The sequence below is a fragment of the Onychostruthus taczanowskii genome, unplaced genomic scaffold (assembly GCF_017590055.1).
Source record: "Onychostruthus taczanowskii isolate IOZ18803 unplaced genomic scaffold, ASM1759005v1 scaffold16, whole genome shotgun sequence".
NCBI lineage: Eukaryota > Metazoa > Chordata > Aves > Passeriformes > Passeridae > Onychostruthus > Onychostruthus taczanowskii.
This window is the reverse complement of record NW_024498795.1, coordinates 6,193,289-6,217,815: the sequence shown is the minus strand read 5'-3', so window position 1 is coordinate 6,217,815 and position 24,527 is coordinate 6,193,289. Positions and strand designations below refer to the sequence as shown.

Below are 24,527 nucleotides of genomic sequence, written 5' to 3'. Positions count from 1 at the left end.
TTCTTCTAGGGACCAAACTTGTTACCTTGGTCCCTTGGAGCTTGGCACGTGGGATGATAAAGCCTCCGTCCAGCCTTGTTTTAGAGGTCCTGGGAGAGGTTGTCCGGAAGCCCAGGGTCCCTTCCCGATGCAGGCGGCCCCTGCCTTCCCCCGGGCACCTGCACCTTCTCAACCATCGGGGAAGTTCATCGCGTTTCCCGCTGGCGCTTCCAGCGGCGCTGCCCACCGGTTCCTTTTGTCCCGCCTCCCTCCGGCACGGGAGCGCTGCCCCGGGCTCCCTCTGCTCCCCGCAGCCCCCGCTCGGCGAGACCCCCGCGCCCCGCTGCTCCCGCCCGGCTGCCTTTCCTGCCCACAGAACCCCGAGTTTCGCACTCGGGTTGCGGGGCAATTCCCTCGTCCTCCCCTGAAGAAGCCCCTCCGGAGGCAGTGGCCTGGCCGTCCCGTCCCGCTAGGCACGGTCCGGCGGCAGCACCCGTCCCCCGGCCCCTTCCTCCGCCTCCTCCTCCTCCTCCCGCCCCGCTCCGCGCAGCCGCCGCCCGCCGGGGCGGAGGGTCCCGGGGGGAGGGTCCCGGCGCCTGACGGTGCCCCGAGGCGGGGCGATGATGCGAGGCCGCCGCCTCCGCGCTGCCTGCGGCCGAGGGGGGAGCAGTGGGACGAGGCGCGGGGTTGCTGCTGCCGCCGCCGCCTCCGGAGCAGCGAGAGCCGCCTGCGGAGCGCGGGGTGCCCGGCCCGGGGCCGCCCGGTGAGCGCCGCCGGGGGAGCGGGCGGGGGGCGGCAGGGATGGAGCTGAGGAGGAGGAGGTGGAGAACGCGGCGGAGCCGTGGCTGCTTCTTTGTGGCAGGAAAGTTTCGGTGCGGCTCGGCGCGGCCGCCCCGCTGCCTGCGTGCCTGCCCGAGGAGGAGGAGGAGGAGGAGACCCGCTCCCCGTGCGGGGCCCCGCCTGCCCCGAGCCGCTTCGGCGGGGGGTGTTCTCGCACATCTCCCTCCTTGTCACCGGCCTCCCGGCCCCTGGCAGTGCCATCTTTGGGGCCCGGGCCTCTCGGGAGCTGCGGCGGGGAGCCGAGCGCGGGTCGATCGGCTGGAGGGGTTTTTGGGGAGTTTTCCCCCCGAGTGCGATCCCGGCGGAGCGGGGGAGCGATGCTGAGCCGGTGCCGCCGGGGTGGGCTGCGGGAGAAGAGGGGCGGCGGGCGGGGGTCCTGCTCCGGGGGGACCCGCGCCGGATAAAAGTCTGGGAAAGCAGGCTCGGAGAATCGGAGCTGGAGCGGCGGGGGGAGGCCGGGGAAGGGGCACCCGGACCCCGTGCGCACCCCGGGGGTGCCCGCGGAGGCGGCGTCGCTCGGCGCCGCTGCTCGGGACCCTTTATGTAACGCAGCCCCGCGCCCGAGCCGTGCGGGAGCACGCCTGGATCGCTCCCCTCGGCCGGCAGCGTGCTCGCTCGGCTCCCGCGCCCGGGATGCGGCACCCGCCGGCTCCGGGCCGGCGGCTGTAGCCGCTGGAAGGGAGCGTTCTTGGCTCCGGATGGCAGGGAGGGAAGGCGGTGAGGGAAAAGATCCCGTGTTCTCCGTGCGTGCCCCCGCGTCTTGCAGGGGGGTCTCCCCAGCGAAACTTGGTACAGATGGCGGCGTGCCCAGCACAGCGAGATTCGGAGGCATTTAACAACCATTGTAAGAAGGACTAATCGGACACAGACTTTCAATGTCCAGATCGTGCCTTCATTTTCCACTTTTTTGCTCATTGAGGGTGTTGGGTTTTGCAGTTCATAAAACAGAAAAACATTTCTAGATACCAAAAGAAAGCCATCCATTGCTCCATTAGCATTCTTTCTCTCTTAGGAGAACAATACAGGCTCACTGTAAGCTTGCCCAAACATGGGCTGCCTTTTATTATATACTGGTACAGTGCCTGGTGCAATAGGTCCCCTTTTGGCCGGGCTCACGTGCAAAGCACGAGTAAAAACTGAGTGGCACGCTGCTAATCGTGATATATTTGTCGCAAATACCACCTGCCGACAGGCTGGGTTTTCACAAAGGGAGAAAGGTGGAATGCTTTGAACAAACCCTGTTCCTGTCTGTTTGATGTAGCAGATGCTTGTCGTCTCTGGTTGACCTCAGACACTTGCTTGGTTCTTGAAAGTTACTTTGTTCAAAGTGTCTGGTACTTTTATTTTTTTTTTTTTTTTTTTAATTTAATGTTGGTGTCTGTATATTTTTAAAAAAGAAGTTAACAGCTTTGTGACTGGGTTGATAGCCTGTGTGACATCTAAGGGTCCATGTGAAAACAGCTCCCTGTCTGCATTAAAGATGAGAGGGGTAACTTACCTTGTTGTAAAAGGTTGCTGCATGGCCTTGGTCCTACAGACCTGAGTGTACCTTAGTCTGAGGAGATACTACACAAAACCCATCTTTCTGCTTTGGGCATTTACAAAATTCAGTCTCCTTTGGTGGGTTTTCTCATCCAAGGCATTTTTTATCATCGCTGCTTATAGGATGTCATATTTGATACTGCAAACTTGAGATTGCTCGCCTCAAGTTTATTGCAATTTTAATCCAAAAGTGCAATAGCAGAAAGCTTTGTACAAATAAGTTAGCTGAAGGAGGAGGTGTTGGGTTTGCAGTTAAGTACCCCAATTTGCATTTTTTTTAAATATTCATATTTATTGAAGAAATTGAAAGGGGCAATGGAATAGAATTTAACTTGTGTTCCAACAGCCTTTTCAGTCGCTGGTTCTTGTTTCAGTGCTGGTTGAAGTACTTGTGAAAATTGCTCACCTGCAGGAAACATGAGGTCACAGTACATCACGGCACCCGCAGTCACTGTCCTTCTGTTCCTGCTGTGGATCCCCTCATCAACAGGCTGCAACAAGGCTCTGTGTGCCAGCGACGTCAGCAAATGCCTGATACAGGTACGAGTCCTGTGTCCTCCATCTGCTTTCAAGTGTTCAAAAAACTGTCCTGGAACTGCGTCCTGAAAAGATACAAATAACTGGTATTTTATGTTTAGTAGTGTCTCTGTACAGAGGTTGTTTTGATCTCCTACCCATATAAGTGCAGATTAACAACCAATTTATCGACAGAGAATACCAAGTTCATATTTATATGGGCATGTTTTTTGGGTTGTTTTAATTGAAACTTTTTCAAGCCAAGGATTATGTCTGTCTGAGATGTTCCCCTTAACTTTCAATTTGTCCAGTTCCTTAAATCTCAAGCAGAGGGTCAGGAGTTGATGCCTGATGCTCTCCATAGCATCAGGTTTGTACAGTGAATTAAAAGATGCCTAAAACCCAAACCAAATACCTATGAGCTGAACTGGTGGGAAGTGGATGTTAAATTCAGATGCTGCTTTTGACTCACTGCATGTCTGTACAGTGAAAGAAACAGAGTGAGAGCAGATTGCTCTTCTTAGAGCAGGAGTTAAGAGATGTGGTGTGCAGCAGAACAAAAAGGCCTTTTCTAGCAAAAAGACAAGCAGTTCTGGTAGCTACCAGGTATTTTTTTAGTTGTGGTAAACAGAGCATGCTTCTTGACTGCAGACTGAGAAAGGAGGCTTCATGTGGTCAGCTGCAGCTTTTTTAAAAGCAACTGTTTCCTACTGCCTCTTTGAAGATTGGAAATGCAATAACAGAGAGCACCAACGTCATATGGCAGTAAGATGTGAGTGTGCTTACTGTAAATTCATGGTCACAGCCTGAAAAGAGCTGCAGAAGTGGCCTCAAGCATTTCCATGTTTACTTCATTTTGCTGACTTCTGTCTAAAAGTTGTCTGAGTTACAAATAAAAATACTTGCCAGATTCACAAATCCATCCTGTGGAGTGAAGACTGACTGTAGACTGAGCCATCTTCTTTCTGGGTTCTGCACTGCCTTTGCTTTAAAAGTAAAGAAAAGTAATTTCTTCTTCCAGCCCCACCACAATCTGTGGAGTTGTTAAATAGGGGAGCAAGAACGAGGCTTCTGATTTTTGTCTTTTCAAGCAGGACTCCAGTGGTTTTGCTGGCATGTTGGACATTGTGCACTGTGACAAACTGATACACTTGTAAGCCCCTTCTCTTGCATTTTTTTAAAATCAGCTCCAGGATTGAAACCGGTAAGAAGTAAGATGCTAATTGTGGCATTGCATGTACGTGGCACTTATATAGTAAATCCAGTGGTACAGATTTGTTGATTCAGGGGAACGTTATTGGTCCAGGTGCTGGATTTCAATCCTGGAAGCTGTTGATCTGCTGCTTGTTTCTCGGTAAGCGAAGGGGAAACAGGGAAGATGTGTCTCCTTTCCTGGTGCCACTGATGGAGTCCACCATCTGTGAAAGAACGGATATTCTCCTCCTTGAGAAATCATCTCTTATCGAGTCCAGCTTGAGACAGCAAGCATTTAAACTTTATTTTTATGAGCTAGTCTGAATAGAGCACAGCCCAGGAGGGGTGGAGTTAATTCTACTGGAGTCCTTACTCAGCTGGCAATAAATGGCTGAGGTTCAGCAGTGCATGGAAATGGCTCATACAACTGTGCTTTCCTTGGATTATTTTGGCATCTCTGTAGCAACACAGCCCTATGCATACAGAGAAACCACTGAACTGCTTTACTTGTGGTAGGTGTGTTTTCTCTTGCTTTGTACACGTGATGTGGAGTCCCTTTTTAAAGCATTTCCCTAAAATCAAAATCATATGCAATTCTCTAGGACCCTAAAGTAGCCTAGGCCATGTGAGTTGTGTGCAGTTGCAAGGAATTACACTGTTTGTTTTCACCATCTGGCTGCTGTCTTCCTGCACACAGGCCTGACTTACCAGTCAGTATTCATTCTTTATAGAAGAACAGATCAGGTCAGACTAGTCTGATTGTGGACAGGAAGATATCCTAAAGCTTTGACTTAAAGCAATTGTCATCTTTCTTCTTGGCTTTTTTGTTTGTTTTAAAACTTCAGTGCTTTTGTGGCAGAAGTGCTGCACTGCTATATGAAATCCATGTTCTTTCCTGGATAGATATGCAAGTAGAGCACATCCATGTACTTTTTTCCCCTCTAAACTCTTCTGGAGGAATCTGAACTTAAAAACAAGATACCATGTTGAGGGAGGTTGCTTGACTATCACATAACATTTTTCCCTCACCGACTTTTATCGCTGTTCAAGTTTGGCAAAATCCCTATCTTGAAAGATAATGTCACTCGGAGACAGCCAGGGGAGCAAACAGGCTGTGAATGTTTGTCATCTGCATCTGTGTGCCTGTCCTGGAGGCACAGAGACAAGAGACCTGCTCACTCAAAAAGCATACGCTTAACATAAATATTTTTGCCAGCATGGCTGGAAGTCAGTACAGTCATGACTGCCACTCCTTAGGAGCTCCTCTGCTTAAGGGTGGTCCCTACATAAATATTTATTTTGTTAGATCCAGAGCAGTGCATGAGATCAACAAGTCCCATGGATTCAGCTTTCCCTTTGCATCCTGGGCTCTAGCTTTAGTGGTGTTCCTCTTTTTTCCACAAGCAAAGGCCTGGAAGAAAATAGCTTGAGGCATCTCTCTGCATAAGCTTAGCCTTTGCTAAGAAACTTTGTGGCTTCCTGTAGTTGTTGAGAGAGTTGTGGGTAAGACTTGGAAGTGTAGGGAGCAAGTCCACAAAATTAGTTTGGCCCTTCAAGGCTCTGGCCGTAGCTGCTTCCCATGTCCCTGGGGTTGGGGATTGGAGTCCATGAGCCACTGTTGCCATGCATTCCAGGTGGAGCCCTGGGTGCACAGGAGCGTGTGCTGCAGTGTTTACTGAGCACATCTGCTGTTGACTTGGCCGCGTGGGTTGTTTTGATGTTTCCATGTGTGGAGGAGATGAAAAGGCCAGTTGCACTCACTGGGCGGGGGGAGGCACATATTGTGTCCTTGCAACATGGAGGAAATCCTTGAAGGCAGAAACCTCGAGGATGAGATGTTCCCACAATTGTTCATAGCAAAAGGGTTTGAGGCGAGTCCCAGGTTGGCTCTTGAGGTGCAGAGCTCCTGGCAGGAGCTTTCAAGGCTCTGGCCGTAGCTGCTTCCCATGTCCCTGGGGTTGGGGATTGGAGTCCATGAGCCACTGTTGCCATGCATTCCAGGTGGAGCCCTGGGTGCACAGGAGCGTGTGCTGCTGTGTTTACTGATCACATCTGCTGTTGACTTGGCCGCGTGGGTTGTTTTGATGTTTCCATGTGTGGAGGAGATGAAAAGGCCAGTTGCACTCACTGGGCGGGGGGAGGCACATATTGTGTCCTTGCAACATGGAGGAAATCCTTGAAGGCAGAAACCTCGAGGATGAGATGTTCCCACAATTGTTCATAGCAAAAGGGTTTGAGGCGAGTCCCAGGTTGGCTCTTGAGGTGCAGAGCTCCTGGCAGGAGACGGGCTCGGGTGGAATGTCAGTGTTGGGCTGGAAGCTGAGCTTTGCTACCTCATCTGCAGCAGTGCTTTAAATTGCTGCTGTGCATAGGAAACAAGTGGTGTTATAAATCAGGCATGGTTTTATGATCCTTCTAAAGAGAGGTTATTTTGTGGAGAAAACAGGATTTTCTCTCCTGAACTCTACAGACCTGCAGCCACCTCAGCTGGTGTGGTATCGTTCCAATTAAAATCTCTTTTCATCTGTCTTTTTCGCCTCCTGTTAATCTTGTGTACAAACTTGTCAGCCTGAAAGGATTTCCAAGACATTTTAGCCCCGTGGTATGAAATAAACGCCACTCCTTAACTTCAGGGCTTCAGCATCTAAAAATTACTTCCAGTGTGTGTTGTAGCTGCAGTACGTAACCCGGTTGGGTTAACAAAACAGTTCTGGTTGGTTCACTTCCAGGAGATTTTCTGTTATTAAACTGTTCTAGGAAGAAAAGCTCTCTTTCACTCCCCCTTCCAGTTTGCAGAGAGGTTTCCAATGCCTTCAGGTCCTGCTTCTCTCTGCATCAAGGACATAGTCTCTGAAATTTCAAAAAAATCTTTGGAAAAAACTCAGATGTTAAACATCTTCTAAAAATTTTTGCTTGCTCTCTGGAGTAGGAGTATCTTTATTGTACAAACATGCCTACTTCCTACTTAATACCATATTTTTAAACTGTGAGGCTTATTTCTTGCCTAGCAAAATACATTCCCCGATGCACCTTCAGTAGTTCAGCTTGGGAAGTTGCCAAGTTGACTTATGAGTAATATTTTCTTCCACTGACGCCTCACCACCCCCAGCTATCAACAAGGAACGTTCCTTATTCTGCCTTGCTTTCACCCACGTCTCATGCAAACATTCTTTTAAAAGGATGTATCCTGTACCAGTATCCAGTGTGGATGAGTCAGGCAGGAGGACTCAGAACTGGTTAAGGAAACCATGGATGTGCAAACATATATATAAAAAAAACATACAGTTATTGCCCCAAAGTGGCAGAAGACTAATTAATTAAGTTGTTCTTTCTTCCTTACTCTCCCTTCAACTTTAAAATAAAGAAATAGTAATAAAAAAACAAACCAACAAACAAAAAAACCCAAACAGCAACAAAAAACTCCTTAAATATTGCACTGCTCATGAGCCCTTCCTGTAAAAACAAACTTGTTACAATACAGGTAGGTGTAGTTGTGCTGGCCCCAAGTCAGTGCTTTCACACACAGATGCTAAGCAGAATTTTTTGTTAACAGGTTGCACATGCAGAATTTAAGGTTACATTTAATTCTCTGAGAATACTCTTCCATAAAACCAAAACAACTTTAGTTTAGTGAACTTTCTGGCTTCTATTCATGCATTACATTTAATAGTTCAGGGAGAATTGCCTCCTCCCACATGCTGGCCTGTTGGTGTCTTTAAAATGTAAAAGTTGTTTGCCCGGTTTTACTGTTGAAGAATAAATTGGATATTTTTAATGCTAAACTCGTGGTTATTTTTAAAGTTGTTCTATTCAGGCTTTTTATTCTAAAGGCTGACAAAATCTGTTTATCAAATGGTAAGATAAATATTTTAGAAATGCAGCATTAATTCACGTAAGTCATCTTTCTAAGTTTGTGGTGTCTCCCGTGGTGGAAAAATGTACATATTTTGTTAATTAGCCTGGTTTCATCTCATGCTTGAAAACAGCACAGTTTGTGTGGAAACAGTGATAGGTGCCATTCATAAATTTTGAGGATGAAAGAGTAATGAATCTTAGTCATTTCCCCCTCTTTAAATAAAAATTCAATACTTGCAAGGGCTGCCTATTGCAGAAATATGTGTGGAGCAGGGTTTCACTCTCCATCAGTCAGTGGGGCAAACAGGTCACAATAAACTCTACAGGTGACAGCGTTTCTCAGCATTATGCATCACAAGCAATAGTTGGTCAATTTTGTTTCTTTGGTGGATACAAGATGACTTGTGACCTGGGATGAAGTAAATGGAAAAATAAGGAATCAGTGGATTTATACTGCATTAGTACATTGTAGCTTGTCTGCAGCAGTTCTAGGGCTTCTTCAGTTTTAGTGCAGGCCTGGGAGCACTAAACTAGTGCAGCTCCATTTGCAGTGTTCTGGAGGCCTGTCCCTAAACAGACTTTCCTCTGGCCTCCCTCTCTGAAGTGCATCCCTTGGTCTCCTATGTGCCCACGTGAGTTGGTGGGAGCGAGGGGTGGCCACTGTGCAGCTCAACAGGCTGTGGATATTTGCAGCTGCCAGTTTTGCAGAGTAAAGAGAGAGCAGGGGTCATACACGATCAGGTGCAAGACTGCACCTTGCTGTGCCTTGCAAACGTGTTCCTGATGTTTACTATAAAAATGCCTCTTTCTCCCCTGCCTCGTCAATAACAAGCTTCTTAACAATAGCAAGCAAAGAATTATTTAAAGAGTGGAATTTTGCCCCATGAGCTTTTCCCAAGGTGCTTTAGTAAGAAACCTCGCTTTGCAGGTAACACTGGTGCTTGCCACCAATGTAAGGAGCGATGCCCCTGGCCCAGCTGGGGTGGAATCATGGGTGGAGACTCCAGGATAGAGAATTTCAAACCAAACCACCTTCCTGCCCTTCTCCTATCCATGAACGTCTCCTGCAGTGTGTCCCTCCTCTGTCTCTGGATAATGGGATCAAAGAGTGGGGATGGGCATAATCTTCCCCCTGGCCTGGCGTGTGACAGATTTGCCGATGACCCTTCCAGTAAAGCCGGGGTGGAAAGATCCCGTGGTCAGTGTTTCCAGTAACGGGATTTTGTTTTCTCCCCAGTTGTGTGTAATGTGATAGTTGGACAGACGTCATCAAAACCAAATTCTTAGACAGGCCAACCAAAGGGACTTCTTGGCTTGTCTGTGTTTTGCACTATGATGTAATTCAAGGCTGTGAATTATTGTCATGCAGCCGCAGTCTTTTGGCCAAACTGGAATTGGTAGTATGGATTTGAGTTAGAGGGAAGGAGACCGCCCGGGTTTTTAGATTTTCTTCACCCATGTCTGCTTTTTCCATGCTTTGAGTCCACAACTGTGTGTCTCCAGCAGGACTGCTAAACCAGAGCTTTTGGGTTTAGGTAGTACGAAGAGAAATATTTATCTTTATTCTTCCACACCTTTTCCATCTTTTTAGGTTATTAATGGTTAAAGAAAAGTACTTGTGTAGGTCATTTCACTTTCTAGAGGCTCTAGAAGCCTTGTAGGTATCCCAAGGTGTCAGTTTGGAGGGACGAAGCATAAGATTGTTTTCATAATAGCAAAAATGAATCATCTAGACTTGGGGCAGATGGGAAGGGGGGAAAATCTGGTCACTAATGTTGCAAACAGAGAGCAATGTGTAACAAGTGTTTGGAGATGCAGAAAATCCTGTGGTCAGATGACTTAAATAGGTAAATTCCTCTTAGAATCCAGGGATAGTTGTGATGGTAGACATCATGCATGTCTTGAGTGGGCACATGTGGCTTATAGTAGCTTTCTTTTTTAGCTAAATTATAATGTATGGTCACTATTTATATATAAAGAAGCATCTGTCTCCAAGTTTCCTGTTGTGATGGGAAAACATTCAAAGAACTTGCAGATTTAGGAATGCACTTGCACAGAAGTGCAGACACCTTTCCCATGAATAGGAATTTTTGTCTTTTAAATGCTTGCTTCAGATTTCTCTTCAGAATGCCACCTTTAAGGGGAAAAAAAAAAGCAAACTTGCAAAAGATCCTTTTGTAAACTTGGATCGGTTTTTGGCTGGAGTTGTTTCACCGTTTACTCACTGTATTAGTGTACTAAGCTTTTTTAATGCCCTAATTTGAGTTGCGGCTTGAGGAAAAATCACTGTGCTGTGTAGTTATTTTACATCTGGGATTGCTGCAGTGTAATGAGTGTCTGTTGATTCCAGGAGCTGTGTCAGTGCCGCCCTGGGGAAGGGAACTGTTCATGCTGTAAGGAGTGTATGCTCTGCCTGGGCACACTTTGGGATGAGTGCTGTGACTGTGTTGGTAAGTTTGCACTTTTGGGGGGACTTCCTGCTTTTTTTTACTTTGCTTTCTCCTGCCACATGCTGAGCTCACAGTCTTAAAATAGAAGTAAAACACCTGGACAGAATCTGTGCTCTAAGCAGCTTACAGCTCCTTGTGGGGGTATGGAATAAATTACTGTGGAGACCCAAACATCTGAAGTCTGTGTCTGCTCTGTGGAGCTGGGGGTGGCAGTAGTCCAGGTGTTGCTTGTTAAATGTCATCATTGCTGATTATTAATTTTGTCTCTCAAACGCAAAACTCCTCTTTGAATTGTCGTCTTGAGGAAACTCCCCAGTGCTTGCTTTGTGGGGTTGGACGCTGTGTTTCTGTCTCTGTGTTTCTGAAGGTTTCTACCTATAACTGGTGCATTGACAGGTACAGCACTGGGACACCTTTAGGATTGAGTTGGGACTACTAGTAAATATGCACAGCCCAGTGTTTCCACTGTTCTTTTATTTACAAAAATAGCTCTTTGTGAAGGGTGAGAAAGAAATAGACAAGGTCTTACTGTAGGACTAGATGACAATCTTAAAAAGAACATGTTGCTGCTGACAGGTGGTGTTCAGAATGCCCAAATCCTTGCAAGCGAGTGCTGTCCCAGCTTAAGAAGGTTGCATTTTTATATGTAACAAAAGCTTCATCTTCCTGTGGTTGTTGTCCCTGTGCTGCCATCCAAAACCCTAGCTTCCGTGGAAGAGATGCATCTTGAGTGTTGTACCTGCTCTCAGCTTTTCTAGGTCAGTTTTCTCCAAATTAATGAAGGTGATTAGTGTCAAAATGCCCATTTTCAGTGCAGGTTATTTCCCTAGTTTAGAACCATTATCTGCTGTAGAAAGCAAGGCATAGTGTACTGATTTCTATGGGGAAGAAGGACCTACTTCTTGGGATTGTGAAGTCACACACAAGCTTCTTTTCATAAATCTGCAGGTGACTCACTGTTCTGCGGCTCTTTCCCATAGTGTTTTCCTGGAGAGGAGTTAACAAGGTTTCAGGATCAGTTTCCCAGTACTGAGTAAACTAAAACTTCTGATCATTCTTTGGGTGCCTCAGGCCTTTTTGAATTCTATGGCATGGTCCTATTATTCTTCTCTTCAGTGTAGGATCATCCAGCCTTATTCAAATGAGAGAACAGGAATACATGCCATACCTGACTCCCTAGACACAGTTCTTTGCTGATACCTGAGCTGATATTTTAAGTTTCTTTATAAGCTGATCTTGTCTAATGTAAAAGCAGATAGATCATTGTGTCTTAAAGATCATATGTGCCTTGAGGGCAGGAATTACCTCCTATCCTCCACCACTAACTGTACTAGTGCTCAGTTGATGCCCCCATGTTTTGTGTATGTTCTCTCCCTTCTCTGACAGGGAAAAACATGCTGGAGGAGGGAGAACAGCAACAAGTCCCCCATTCCCTTTGACTTAAGCTCTTCCAGTCCCTTGTGTAAAGGCTTATCTGCTTCCATCATTTTAATAGCCCATTTCTGCATCTTCTCATCCATTCCAAAGCAGTAGTGTAGGCATATTTGATCCTTACAGGTTGCTCATAAGTTAAGCTTTTTAATTTTCTTTTTAACCAAAGCTGCAATTTTATAATATTTACTTTATAAAAATATTATTATAATTGAAATGCTTTTAAAAACAGTAAAGAGTGAAGGATCTTTGTGGATGAGCATTTACCCATTAAACTATAAGCAATGATTTTTTGGTAATTACCACCTTAAGGTAATATTTTCATACTGCATTGATATGCACAAAAACTTGCAGGATTTTGGTAAACAATCTTGATGTTATTTTTTTTTTTCCTTGTGTGTCCCTTTTATCAGTGAAATTTTTTTCAGAATCCTACCTGGCAGAGGTCTGGTCTGACAGGTCTAGAAAGGACGACTGGTTTCTGTTTCACAACATTAATACAATGACATCAACTAAAGCATAAATCCCTTGATGTATCTGTACAAAACTCTTACCTGGTTTGATATCTTAACTGATTTTCATGTGATTATCCTTTATTGCAATTGTATGGTTAATACACTGCTTGTTAAAGCATTGTTAACATTAGTGCTTATTAAAGGGTGGTAAGGAAGGGATAGAAATGTTTTATTGAAGCAGTGAGTCTAGAAGTCTGTGAAGAACAAACCTAATTGAGAGGAGTACAAAAACAATCATGTACAGTAGGGTGCTTGTGTAAGTGGAATTATTTTTTAGTATGACCTGATGTTGTTTGGAAAAGAGGCTTATTTTTTTCCTACTCTGTACTTGGCTCACCTTTGGGAGCAGACTGTCGTGCAGTGTTCCTATTACCAAATGCTGGTAATGCTAACCACTTGCTTGAGATTTGCTAGATCTCATGCTAATCACCATGGACAAACTTCCCTCTGCTTTGTTCACTGTGGTAATCCATCTCCTTATGTTGAGAACATTATGGGTGTGTATAAGGCTCTAGTTAAACACAATTATTTGTGAAGCCAGAGTCCCAGTGGATCTATGGGGCAGGAGATACTTCTCTGGTTGTATGAGGCAGGTAGACTTTGGACATTCATGTCTCTTATCACTTTAATACTTCAGGAATTGCTGTGCTTTGCGCTGTAGCTGTCTAAACCTGTGTCTGTGAAACTACCCAAAATTTTATGCAGATGCACATGAGGAAAATGGATTTGACTGTCTCTTGACAGGTGACGTTAGTGTTTTATCACTCCTGAGTTTAAAATATGTATGCAGATACAAATTTTCTTTTTAATCTTGGTGGTTTCCACAGGTTGGACTTAAATTGAAATACACTTGTTTAATAGCTAGTAATAAATTTTAGTGTTTAAACGGTTAATGAAAGACTGGAACTGGCAATGCATATCTCAAAAACATTTTGTAGAATTGGCAAAATGAAAAAAGATTACAAGGTTTCAAAAAAGATACTGCAAAAGATGTTGAAAAATAAGGAAGAGGTAACCTAGAAATTAGTATTTTGCCTGTTGTGGCCCCTCCAGCTAAGTAGCCAAACGAGGTTCTTCTTAGCTGTCTCTACACAAGTAAAGTAATTCAGACTCATGCTCTGTCCTGATAGTGATCTTTGTATCTCTGGCAGATGACTAAAAAGATCTAGTGCACTGCTGCAGCAGATGAGATGGAATACTTGAATTGTGATCAAAAGTTTCACGTACCTCAGACTTATCAAGATATTCCCTTTGTTCAGTCCTAACCTTGCATTCCAGGTTTATGCTCCTATCGATTATACCGTGCTTCGTATAATCTCTCAGGGAAAACAAACCTTCCACTGAACCCTCCATTTTCTAAGCTGTAACACTGACAGGGAAGCAAAGTGCTGCTTAGATGAGGTTTTTCTTTCCACTAGTCACAGGTGTGTTTTGTAGAAGTCTGAATGATCCAAAACCTGCTGTTATGGAAAACTTGTCCTGCTGTATTCGATAGCACTTCTGCTATTAGGCTGAGAGTGGGATAGATATGAAAGAGCTCTGTTCAGCAAATAAAGAAGCAATTTTAATTGTCCCAATATTCCTACCTGTTTCAAGAGGAGCCTAGGGAGTTCTGTGTAATTTACTGTTTGTTTCCTCTGCAGGTATGTGCAATCCCCGCAATTACAGTGACACACCTCCGACATCCAAGAGCACTGTCGAGGAGTTGCATGAACCAATTCCTTCCCTTTTCCGGGCACTGACAGAAGGGGATACTCAGCTGAACTGGAATATTGTTTCCTTCCCTGTGGCAGAAGAACTATCACACCATGAGAACCTTGTCTCCTTTTTAGAAACAGTGAACCAGCCACAGCATCAGAACGTCTCTGTTCCAAACAACAATGTCCACACGCCTTACTCTAGTGACAAAGGTAATGAGTGTATTGTCTAAATCCCTAGCATCTCCTCTTGTCTCTTCCAGGAGTCTTCTCAGTGCATATCCTCTGCTTCTCTATGCTTACTTCTTCTTTTCCCATAAGAATGTGTGAAAGGTTGAGCCTAATTTTGAGCATGACATAACAGAAGAATTGAGACAAAGGTGTTGAGGAACGTGGAAGATGGTGTTAAAATGACTGATGTTCTTAGGAGACACTGAACCACGTGAGTTTGCTTCTGTAATTACTTCTGTGGCATGAGGCAGTTTGTTCATGTTGTTTCATGTACACTGGCACGGTGTGTTCTCTGACCTAGAAACAGTTACCTGTAGCTTAGAAGACAGGACAGACCAGAAACTGAATCCAAATTATGTATCCGTGCAGAAGTAGGCAACCGAAACATGGCTTAAGAGGTCTGAGAAAACCATGTGCCATAAGCTCTTGTATCTGGAACAGTTGTTTATTTCATCTGAGCTGGCATAACTTGAAATCTTTACAGGGATGTTTTGTATGGAATTCAGGACTAATAGTAAACCTAAGCAAGATGAGAAGGATTGATGAAGGAAGCATATGTGACAGACTGTCTTCAAAATAAGTAACTTGGTGGTAGGGGTTCAACTTACAAATTCATTCCTTCTATTTCATATTAAGTTTTTTATATTCTTACATTTAGTTTGACAGAGTTCAGGATACTGTTTGCTGTGGTTAGGTGGGGGAAAGATGAGAAGTTTGAGGTAGTGTCAACAGTGGTATAAAAAAAATACTGTTTCTTGGTTTCCATACTAAACCTGAAACATTTTTTCCTGCAAATCATTACATCAGACTTTAAAGAATCTCATAAACAGTTCATAGTGGAATTGCTGCTTAATAGGGGAAAAAGAGCATCTGATTTATTAGTGCAATTAATGCTTTGCTTCCTTCCCAACGTACACTTTAAATATTCGTAACCCCGTATGTTGCTGTTGTGATGGCACTTTTATTTTATCAATAAAAGATACCTTAATTGATGGACATGCTGCTCTTCCATACCAGTGTGAACCATTGACCTAGTTGTGTTTCTGAGTAGGACTGCTGCTGATTAAATGGAACCATAATGGCAACTTTTCTAATTTCCTTTGGCTAAGGCACATTATAAAAATAAATTAATTCCAGAACTAGGAAACCAGATGGGCAGAAAGCATCTCATTCATATGTCTTTGATGTTATTAAAATGCTTGCTTGCCATTACAAGAATAATGTACAAAGTCATGTAAAATGGAAAGCCACAAAAAGCCCTGTGTACAAAGACTAAAATACTTAAAATTATAAATTAAACTCAGGGGAAAAAAATTATGTTTAGTACAGCCTTGAATATATCCCACGTTACTTAGGTACTGCAATCCAGATGGCTGTTCCCTGACAGTCCTTTACTACCATACCAACAGGATGGGCTAATGATAGTTTTGGATTAAACTTAGAATTTGAATTGCATCTCAAGGGTGTGGAGCAGTTTTGAGTTCAACAACACAGACAAATACATAACATTGCCATTTTTTCTTAGTCAAAAGTCCCCTTCATTTCTTTTACTAGGAACATATTAGAGATTAGGCTGAGAGAGCTCTTACTGGAATGATGACAGTCCAAAAACAACAGTTATATTTGGAAATAGTTACTAAATGCCACTGGCTTTCAGGCCTCAGCAGACACTTAAAACAGAAATAAATGTCAGAGCCTGTTCTTGTAATCATTTGCTATGCCTTCGCCATCTTAGTGACCAGTGAAGAACTGGAAAAGATTGAAAATTACTTTCCACATCCTCTTCCTATACTTCTACTTGTCTAAGTACGTAAGCCTGCCGACGAGTCTCTTTTTTTGGTTGCAGTGTAGATAACTTTGTAGTGCTCTGTTTTCTCAAAAGTCATGTTAAATTTTGCTTATAAAAACACTGATTATTTGAGCATTGAGAACAGAGGAGGTGGAAATAAAATTGGCGTCTGGCCTTGGTCTGTTGATGTTTATTATGGTGGAAGCAGGACAGCCGAACATCCAAGAGTGCTGGATGTTGTGTGAGTCATGGGGTAGCATTGTTTCTAATACTGTTTTGCTGAGTTCATTGGGGAAGCCACAATCAAAAGATGGAGGGGTAGTAGGTTGGAACTGAAGAGCCTTGTGAGCATGCGCACAGTGAGGCAGCTGAGGAGGCTCCTGGAGCCTGATGACTTCTGCCCATGCAAAGCTCAGTCACACACTCGGGTCACTGCTTTAACAAGTTGGCAAGTGTTAGAACCACTGGAAGAGAGGGAGGGTTTGTGAAGGTGTATATGTGTGCTCAGTGGCAGTAAACACAAGCTGAGCCTGCAGTGGGAGAAATAGACCATGTCTTTACCCTTTTCTTCTCCCCAGAAATGCTGCTAGGCTTGAAGGCAGGTATTGCAAACAGAGATACCCTTAAGGTGACTTGCTAAGCAGTTGTCTTCGAGGCTGTGACAATCAGGGATTTGAAAGAATATTCCTGTGAGCAGGAACACAGATGCTTTATGTTTCCTTTAGTGCTGTGCCTCTTCCATTTTGTGGTTCTTCTGTGGCTCCTTGCATGCTTCCTTCCAACATGGTGTGCTGGCAGCAGCCGATGGCATGGCCTGTTAAGGGAGAGGGGCTAATGAGAGGTAGATTTTGTTGGGGGACAGTGGTCTCTGTGCTGTCTTCTGGAATACATTCCAAAATTTGGAAAGGCTCTGCTTACAAATACCCCTTGTCACGTAGTGTAACACAGCTCTGATTTCAGCTTTACTGCGCGTTCTCGCGGGGATCGCCGTTAAGCTGGCCCAGGGTGCCAGATTTGCCTGATGCAGCTCTGGGTGAGTGCCAGGAAAAGCAGCACCAGCCACAGGAACCGTGAGCTTTGTGCCTGAGTGGCCTGAAGCCACCACCAGGGAGGGCGGCTGTGGATCCGGGAGGAGGTGGGGTGTGGTGGGATATAAAGCATTCCTTTCTCACCCCAGCCTACTGTGAACCCAGCCACCAGACCTTGAACTTCCCCATTATTTTCCTAATGAGTGTCTTCCCTTTCCTCCTGTGAACTGACTTGTAATGTTTTAGCTGCCAAAGTTATGCATGCGCTGCTGGAGCTGCTGTAATTCTTTGTATCAGTTGTTTCTGGCACTTGAGCCTCTACTTCAGAGAGGATTGCAATGGTTATTAATCTGGAGCTACATTTGTACTTCATTCTCTCTGCTGTACTTCTAGCTGATACCCTCAGAGCTCTGAACTGTGAGTTCAGAGATTTAAACAAGCTTAGTTGTTTCAGATGATGACAGGATGTTGGCGAGAGGGAGAGGGGAACTAGATAATTTTTGGCAATTGATAAAACAAAATCTGTGCTGTAGTTAAGGGTTTCTGACTTACAGTGCTTGTGACACGGGGGATGGTGTTTGGTCTGCTAGAATTCCAGTGAAGAGACATCTACCTCTGTAGGTAGTCTAGGAAGATATTTAAAAAAAAAAAAAAAAAAAGGTTTTTTAATAAATTGATTGGCATAAAATTGACTTGTCCAAAAGTAGTAGATTATGTAAATGCTTGTGTACATGCTTATGTAAATTGTTCATAATCAGTTGCAGATTAATCTCCTTGTTCTTGTTTTCCCCTCTTCTCACTACTGCACTAGACTAGTGTTTTTTCTAGTGGAAGGTGTATCCCTGCCAACAGAAGAGGGGTTGGAACTAGATGAACTTAAGGTCCCTTCCAACCCAGGCTCTTCTATGATAAAATGGTATGACTGCTGGATGGACAGTTACCTTTTCAAAGAACTTTTAGATCTACCAATAAAGTGGCCAGCTGAAGTTACACAGCACATATAACTTCAAAGATCCCGTACAGCAAATTATCATTAACTGGGAAGATTCTCTGAGTTGCTAAATTTTTCCATATTATACAAATACAGATAATTTTATAGCAAAGCTTGGTAGTTTCTTCTGTTCACTTTTAATTTAGACTTGGTTGCTGTTTCTCTTACACAACTTTCACCGAGTATGAAGTATGAGGGGGAAAAAGGTGAGAAATTAATGTTCTGGGGAAAAAGTTTACTGCTGCATCCTTCTTCCTCCCTGCATCTGCAGTCTGTCATCCTTAGGGTGTGAAAATTGGCAAAATGCAAATGAGAAAGCTGTTACTGCACTAAGTAATATTGTTTTTACCTGCACTGAGGGAGCCAAGTGATGACTCGGTAATTAGCTTTGTGAAACAGTTTAAGTACTCTCCCAGATCCCAGCTGAGCCTGTAGGTAAGTATTTTTTTCCCCTGTGTAACTCTCTTTCTGCAGTCTATAGAGCAGAATTTAGTGCTTGAAGAGAGGCGCTCTCCTGCTTTCAGTAATTCAGCCTCTACATGAGCACAGAGGCATTGCTGAGGAGGGGACCAGGAGTGCCCTGTGACAAACAAAGTGTTCCCTGGACAACCTGACTTGTTCAGACCTGGCAAGTTTTTCAGTGAGCAAGACATCAGAAACAATTTGGTAACATATACATGGAGCACATCCTCCAGCTGCTTACAAGAGCTGCTTGGGACCAGACAGATCTACTGCTGGCTCTGGCCTGCCACATGCATTCTGCTCTCTCCCCTTTGCAGCATTTTTGTGCTTGTCCTCGGGAACCTAATCCTCTTGACTTGTGTGCAGGTGGAAATAAACTTTCTTCTCTACTCTCCAGTCAGTCAAGATTAATGTCCTTGGTTGTCACTGCCACCATAATAAGGTTGAATTTTGGCTTTGGTCCTGGGAGAGTGATTCAGGAGACCAGTCTGCACTCTCACAGGAGCTGACTGATGCCACCTAGTTTTGCCAGAGTTATAGACCAGGTGCTGCTGCTCCTCTGGTCTCCTTTATCCAGAGAGATGATTCCCATGTCATTGATCTTTACATCCTAGAAATCACAGGCTTTCCTTCCCCACGAAGTTTATTTCATTTCTGCAGGCATTAGCTGATAGGCTTCAGCAGGACTTGTGAAGAAGTACTAACAGTGCTGAGGCTGTCAGAGACGAGGTTAACATGAAGGTGAGCACAGATGTCTCCTTACACAGAAGGGACTGGACATTCTTTGGTGTGAAGACAGCCTGTAAGTACTGGGAGCAGTTAGCACATCTCAGAGTGTGCACAGCTTTCCTGACAACTTCCCTGACCTCCCTTAGGCTTTTCTTTGTGTACTGCAAGTTGGAGTGCCATGATCAACAGATAGTGAGCACTTCTGGCCACCCCTTGGATGGCTGCTTCCTTTGAAGAGCTGTTTCACTCCAATCTGGAGGTAGCCGTGAATCATTTTGCCTTCTCAGGCTTATCCAGAGACTAAGTCAGTCAGCTGGAGATGGCATCCCAAAAGGTGATTTTGCAGGAAGAAATCTTTCTAGATTAGCCAGGATTGCCAGTTTCAAGGGAGAGGGTCTGTGCCTCCAGCTGACACCTTCTAAGACTATGGAATTTAAGATCAAACTTAATGTAGTAACACTTCAGTAGAAAACTACTAAAAAGGCATCAAAGGACGCAGCAGAGATTAAGCAAAAGAGTATGAGTAATGTGCAACAAAGGCTTCTGTAAGGTTCGTGTGCTTGAATCCCAGCACTGACTTGGATGACTGATGGGACATGAGAATACTGTCTGGAGACTCGCGCCTACTTTCTCATCCCTACCCTTCCACTAAAAACTTCCTGTGAGGAGTAGAGGGAACAGATACCTGGGGTTATCTGGGCCTTATGGGAATGGATGGTGTGTGCTTCTTCTTGGGACTATGACAATCTGAACTTTTTGTCACTGGTGATGAAATGTTGCCAAGTCCTTGTGCATTCCCCATAGAGGTTGGAGCTGCTGTCTGGCCTTTGTCTTCTTGCCTTTGAGGCTGTGGTGGCTGCATCTCCATACTACTTTTCAGCTTTGGCTGAGCACTTTAGGTGTACACCTATCACTCTGCACATGGTACCATACTTCTGTTCAGCTCTTTCCTCTTCCTCTCTGTGAATCAAACATCGTTATTGAAGCTGTAGATATGTTGGTTGTTTTCAGGTAGAGATTTTGTTCTCTGAGAACTCTATTCCTCTGGTTGCTTTGCCTCAGGATATAAGGGCTTACAGAAATAGAAGTGCCAAGAATGAGACAGGACTTACACAGCCACAGTGGACTTTGTTGATGTTTCCAGCAGTACTTCAGGTACTGCAAGATTTTTTTGACAACTGCAGCACAGCTTTTCTGGGGACAGAAAGTGCTTCAGCTCTGGGTCTGCCTCTCCTACCCAAGATCCCTATTGCCTATGGCTTTGTATCTGATATCTGCAAGGCATGTACATCAGTTTGGAGCCTGATCAAGGCAGTGAATCCTCTGTTGCTTTCAGTGGGCTGGCAGCACATCCTCTGACCTTCTTGTAGCTGTAGTAGCATAATAATTTGACGGTGGTCAAAATCAGTCATTAAAAAAAAAACCAAACCAAACCCACTGTCTTGATTTACTCTTCAAGTTTGTATTACTTTTTTCTAATCCACATTGGAATGTATATAGTGGGTTTCTCCTAGGTGCACCATGAGTAGTAGTAGTAGGCTAGAAAGCCCTTGACATCTCCTGTTCACAAGTTGGTCTGATCTGCATGAGGGAGACATTCCTGTGTGCAGACAGCTGCCAGTTGTGCTTTCCCCAAGGTCTGCCAAGTTATGTTCTGGGTAAATGTTATGTAAGCGTGGTCCCTTGGAGGATGAACCAAGTTTTATGGTATAATCACCTGGTCAGTACAGAAGAAAGATGGTGGAATCTGCCAGCTTTGAGAATTGGAAGTGGACTGAGGGGGGGATGGTTTTATTTACAGTTGTGAATGCCTTAGCTCCGTTTTGATGTTGCAGCACCAAACTTCATGGCATTTCAAGTAATTGCATGGGTGTTAGAAGCACAAAGTCAACATTTAGGCAGAAAGGGTTTCTTAAGGTTAGTAGTAAGGCTGGTGGTGTTACTAAAAAAAAAAGAAGAAGAAAAAAGTGTGCAGTTTCATGCTGATGCAAAAAGGATTATTTAGGTCTGTGATTTAATCTGGCTAAAGATTATTGTGGAGTTTGGGGTGGGGGGCGTAAAAGAAACATTTACATCCAAATAAGTGGGTTTTGATTTTTTTTAAAAAAACTTCTCTGAAGTTTTTTTTTTGTGGTAGCATATTACCTTCAGAGGACACATTCCTGCTTGTAATTTTGGCATAGCTCATCCTTATGCTCTTGTAACTGGGGGACAAAACTTAAAAATATTCTTGCCTGTGAATAGAGAAATGCATTAATCCAGGAGGAGATCAGAGAACAGGTTGAGTTGTAGATGCTGAAAATATGAAGTTGATAGATTTTACCTTGTCTCTCTGCCTTGCCTCTCTGCTTTTACTGTCACCATTTTTCCTTATGCCTCATAGTCCTGTCAGTTTACAATCATACTTCTAAAGCTACTCATTTAACTAATTTCTAACTAACCTTTAAAAACACTTTAAGACCCTTTAAACCAATTTTTTTTTCTCCTTTTGGTTTAGAACACATGTGTACTGTGGTGTATTTTGATGACTGCATGTCAATACATCAGTGCAAGATCTCTTGCGAGTCCATGGGAGCTTCCAAATACCGATGGTTTCACAACGCCTGCTGTGAGTGCATTGGGCCAGAATGCATCGACTATGGCAGTAAAACTGTCAAATGTATGAACTGCATGTTCTGAAGCAGGAAAATTGTAATATAGCAATACTGAGGCCAAAGTAATCTCTCTCAGTTAAAGAGACTGGGATTGCAAATACTGAGTTTTGGTGGAGTGCCTGCTGGTTGCAATTAAATGTACCTGGTTGAGAAGAGGATGTATAAAATCAGAGAATTCTTTTTCTTCTTTTTTTAATTTTAACTCATATAAGCGAGGCTAACTAGTAGATAACACTACGTTTTAAACTTGTTTTTCTTTATTTCTGCTCAAATGGTACAGTCATGCTCATCATTACTGTTCTGATTGTTTTCCTTTGATTGAAAAGTATTGGCTATACTGGTTTTCAGAACATAATACTTTATCTTGTAGTTTAGAGTAGGGAAACTTTTAGCATATGGTGATGAGATTTCCATTATCTAAATTGAACAAATAAATGGCTGCTAGGTTGGAGGGAGGGTGGATGTTGTTTAGGGGCTGGGTTTTTGGGATTTGGTTTCTGGTTTTGTTTTTTTAACTTTATTACCTTCCAGTTTTTAAGGTTAGCTTTTATTGTGGAAGTGATATTTGGAGAAAAATTAAAATTCACACTTTCTCTTCATGTTCAAAGAATGGGCTGTCATGGATAAAATCCTAACTTCTTAGAAGGGCTGCCCAGCAAAACACCATGTATGGGATACTTTTCCTCCAAGTTTCATTTGCCCTGCTCTCTTTTCACTGGGGCCTATGCGTTACACAAATTAATCTTTTCAGTCTTCTCTTAGATCCCAAAATAAAGCTGTTCAGTGCTGTTGCATTTCCCACCTTTTGCACTGTCCCCTGGCGTTGTTACACCCTGAACATTTAGTCCAGTAAAGGAAACATGAAAGGCTATGATGGATTTAATGACTAAAGGAATAAAGAATGAAATGACGAGAACAAGCAAGTGGTACAGGTCTACCAGCTGAGCAGCTGGCGGCAAGCATGTTCCCATTTAGTAATTTCCTGTGAATATTTATTCCAAAACATTTTTGTTATTGTTAAATTTCTTCTTTTTTTCCCCATAAATTTTTGTCAGTGAAGAAGGGAATATGTGTCTGCAAGGGCAAAGTTAAAGTGCTCTGGGTTTAGAACATTGTCCATTTTTCTAAGTAAGAGTTTTTGTACGTTGACAGTTACATAGCAATTACTATGACCGATTGAAGGTGTCCACTGATAATGGTACTAAGTACAAGAATAAAGTGTATGAGTAGTTAATTATCAGCTTTTTGTATTTATAATAATGTAGGTTTTAACTCCTTCAATTTTTTATGCATATATGCATATGCAAACACAAAAAGGAACTTGACTATTCATTTTTCTCTCATTAACCTCAGCTAGAGGGTTTAAACTGTTTTCTAGTTACACCTGTCTATCTGTACCATGTACACATGAAAGCAGTCATATTACATTTATTTTGTTGAAAATTTTGCCTGAATGTTTTTTTCTAATTTTTTTCTCATGATACAGTTTTTTCAATAAGGTGGAATAATAATAATAATAATGATAATGATAATAATAAAAGAAAAATCTACTCTTGTTAAATAATGTTACTTCCTTCAGTGTCTTTTTCAGCTATAAAGATGTACTTGAAAGATGAATGTTATTGTTTTGAACTAGTGGATAATGGAATGTCTTCATACTTTAAACTTACAGTTAAGTGATAAAAGATCATAGACAAAAATAGAAAAAACTCAGTTTATAATGGAGGAGTTCTTCCTATATTTTACAACTCATGTTATATTTTCTTCTGCTAGAATTTCTTAAAATGAATGGAGGGGAAGAATATGTTAAGAGTAGTTGTGGCTGTTTGTAGCTGGAGGGTGATGCATCCATGTTCCTGACTGAGACAGGCGACATGTAGCAATCAATCAAGCAGGAGGTCATTAGCATGCTTCGAATTTTTGCAGTCTTAAATTATTGGAAATATGAGGGTAGCTCAGAATCTTCTTGGGGGAGGAAGAGGGCTTGTGTTTCTGGTCAGGCACCTGCTGCCCCATGGATCTGTGACACTGTCTCCATTTACATCCTCAGAATTTCACTGTGAGGTCAAATCAAGTGGGGGCAGGAGGGATGGGGGAGTGGCCTAAGAGGTGTCCAGGAAATGCTGTGGGGAATGGCATAAAAATGTAAACACAATTGTCTGTAGTGGCCTGAGAGAAGGTAGTGCACACCTTCTGGGGCTTGCCTTACTTTTTGTAATTCCTGATGCTGTCTAGAGTTTGCTGAAAGTGTTGTGTGTACACAAATGTCATGCAGCAACACCCAGTGTATTTTATGATGATGAGTGTTTTAAGAGGTATTTTAATAAAAAGACATTACTGGTTCTTGTGTGTTCTTTCTCAAGACTTTCTCAGGGAAATATTACCAGGAAGCATATTACAAAAGTTACTGATCTAGATGGATAGAATAATACTGAGAATTAACTCTTCAGCAGTTTTTTTCCATACCTTAAAGTGTTGCTTTGAAGTATTTTCCTGTACATAAATGATTAATACTCAGAATGTTCTTTCTGAAAAACGTAACCATTTTAGGAGGTTGTTTATTTAGTCTTATCCATTTTGCAGGAAAAATCATAATTTATTTTGGGGTCTCTTATTTCACCCTA

The 24,527-nt window shown here is 43.4% G+C and overlaps 1 protein-coding gene across 2 annotated transcripts; it reads left to right on the top strand.

Annotated features, from left to right (window-relative positions):
• Positions 1 to 547: 547 nt before the first annotated feature.
• TWSG1 (twisted gastrulation BMP signaling modulator 1) lies at positions 548 to 24,241 on the top strand. Of its 2 annotated transcripts, none has more exons than XM_041399416.1 (5): positions 548 to 742; positions 2,736 to 2,901; positions 10,277 to 10,376; positions 13,966 to 14,232; positions 21,747 to 24,241. In XM_041399416.1, exons 2-5 carry the CDS (start codon positions 2,779 to 2,781, stop codon positions 21,926 to 21,928), a joined length of 672 nt encoding a protein of 223 aa, XP_041255350.1. In that variant the 5' UTR covers positions 548 to 742; positions 2,736 to 2,778; the 3' UTR covers positions 21,929 to 24,241. The 2 variants fall into 2 exon arrangements, with proteins under 2 accessions (XP_041255350.1, XP_041255351.1); XM_041399417.1 differs by having other exon boundaries at positions 581 to 742; positions 2,774 to 2,901.
• Positions 24,242 to 24,527: the final 286 nt, after the last annotated feature.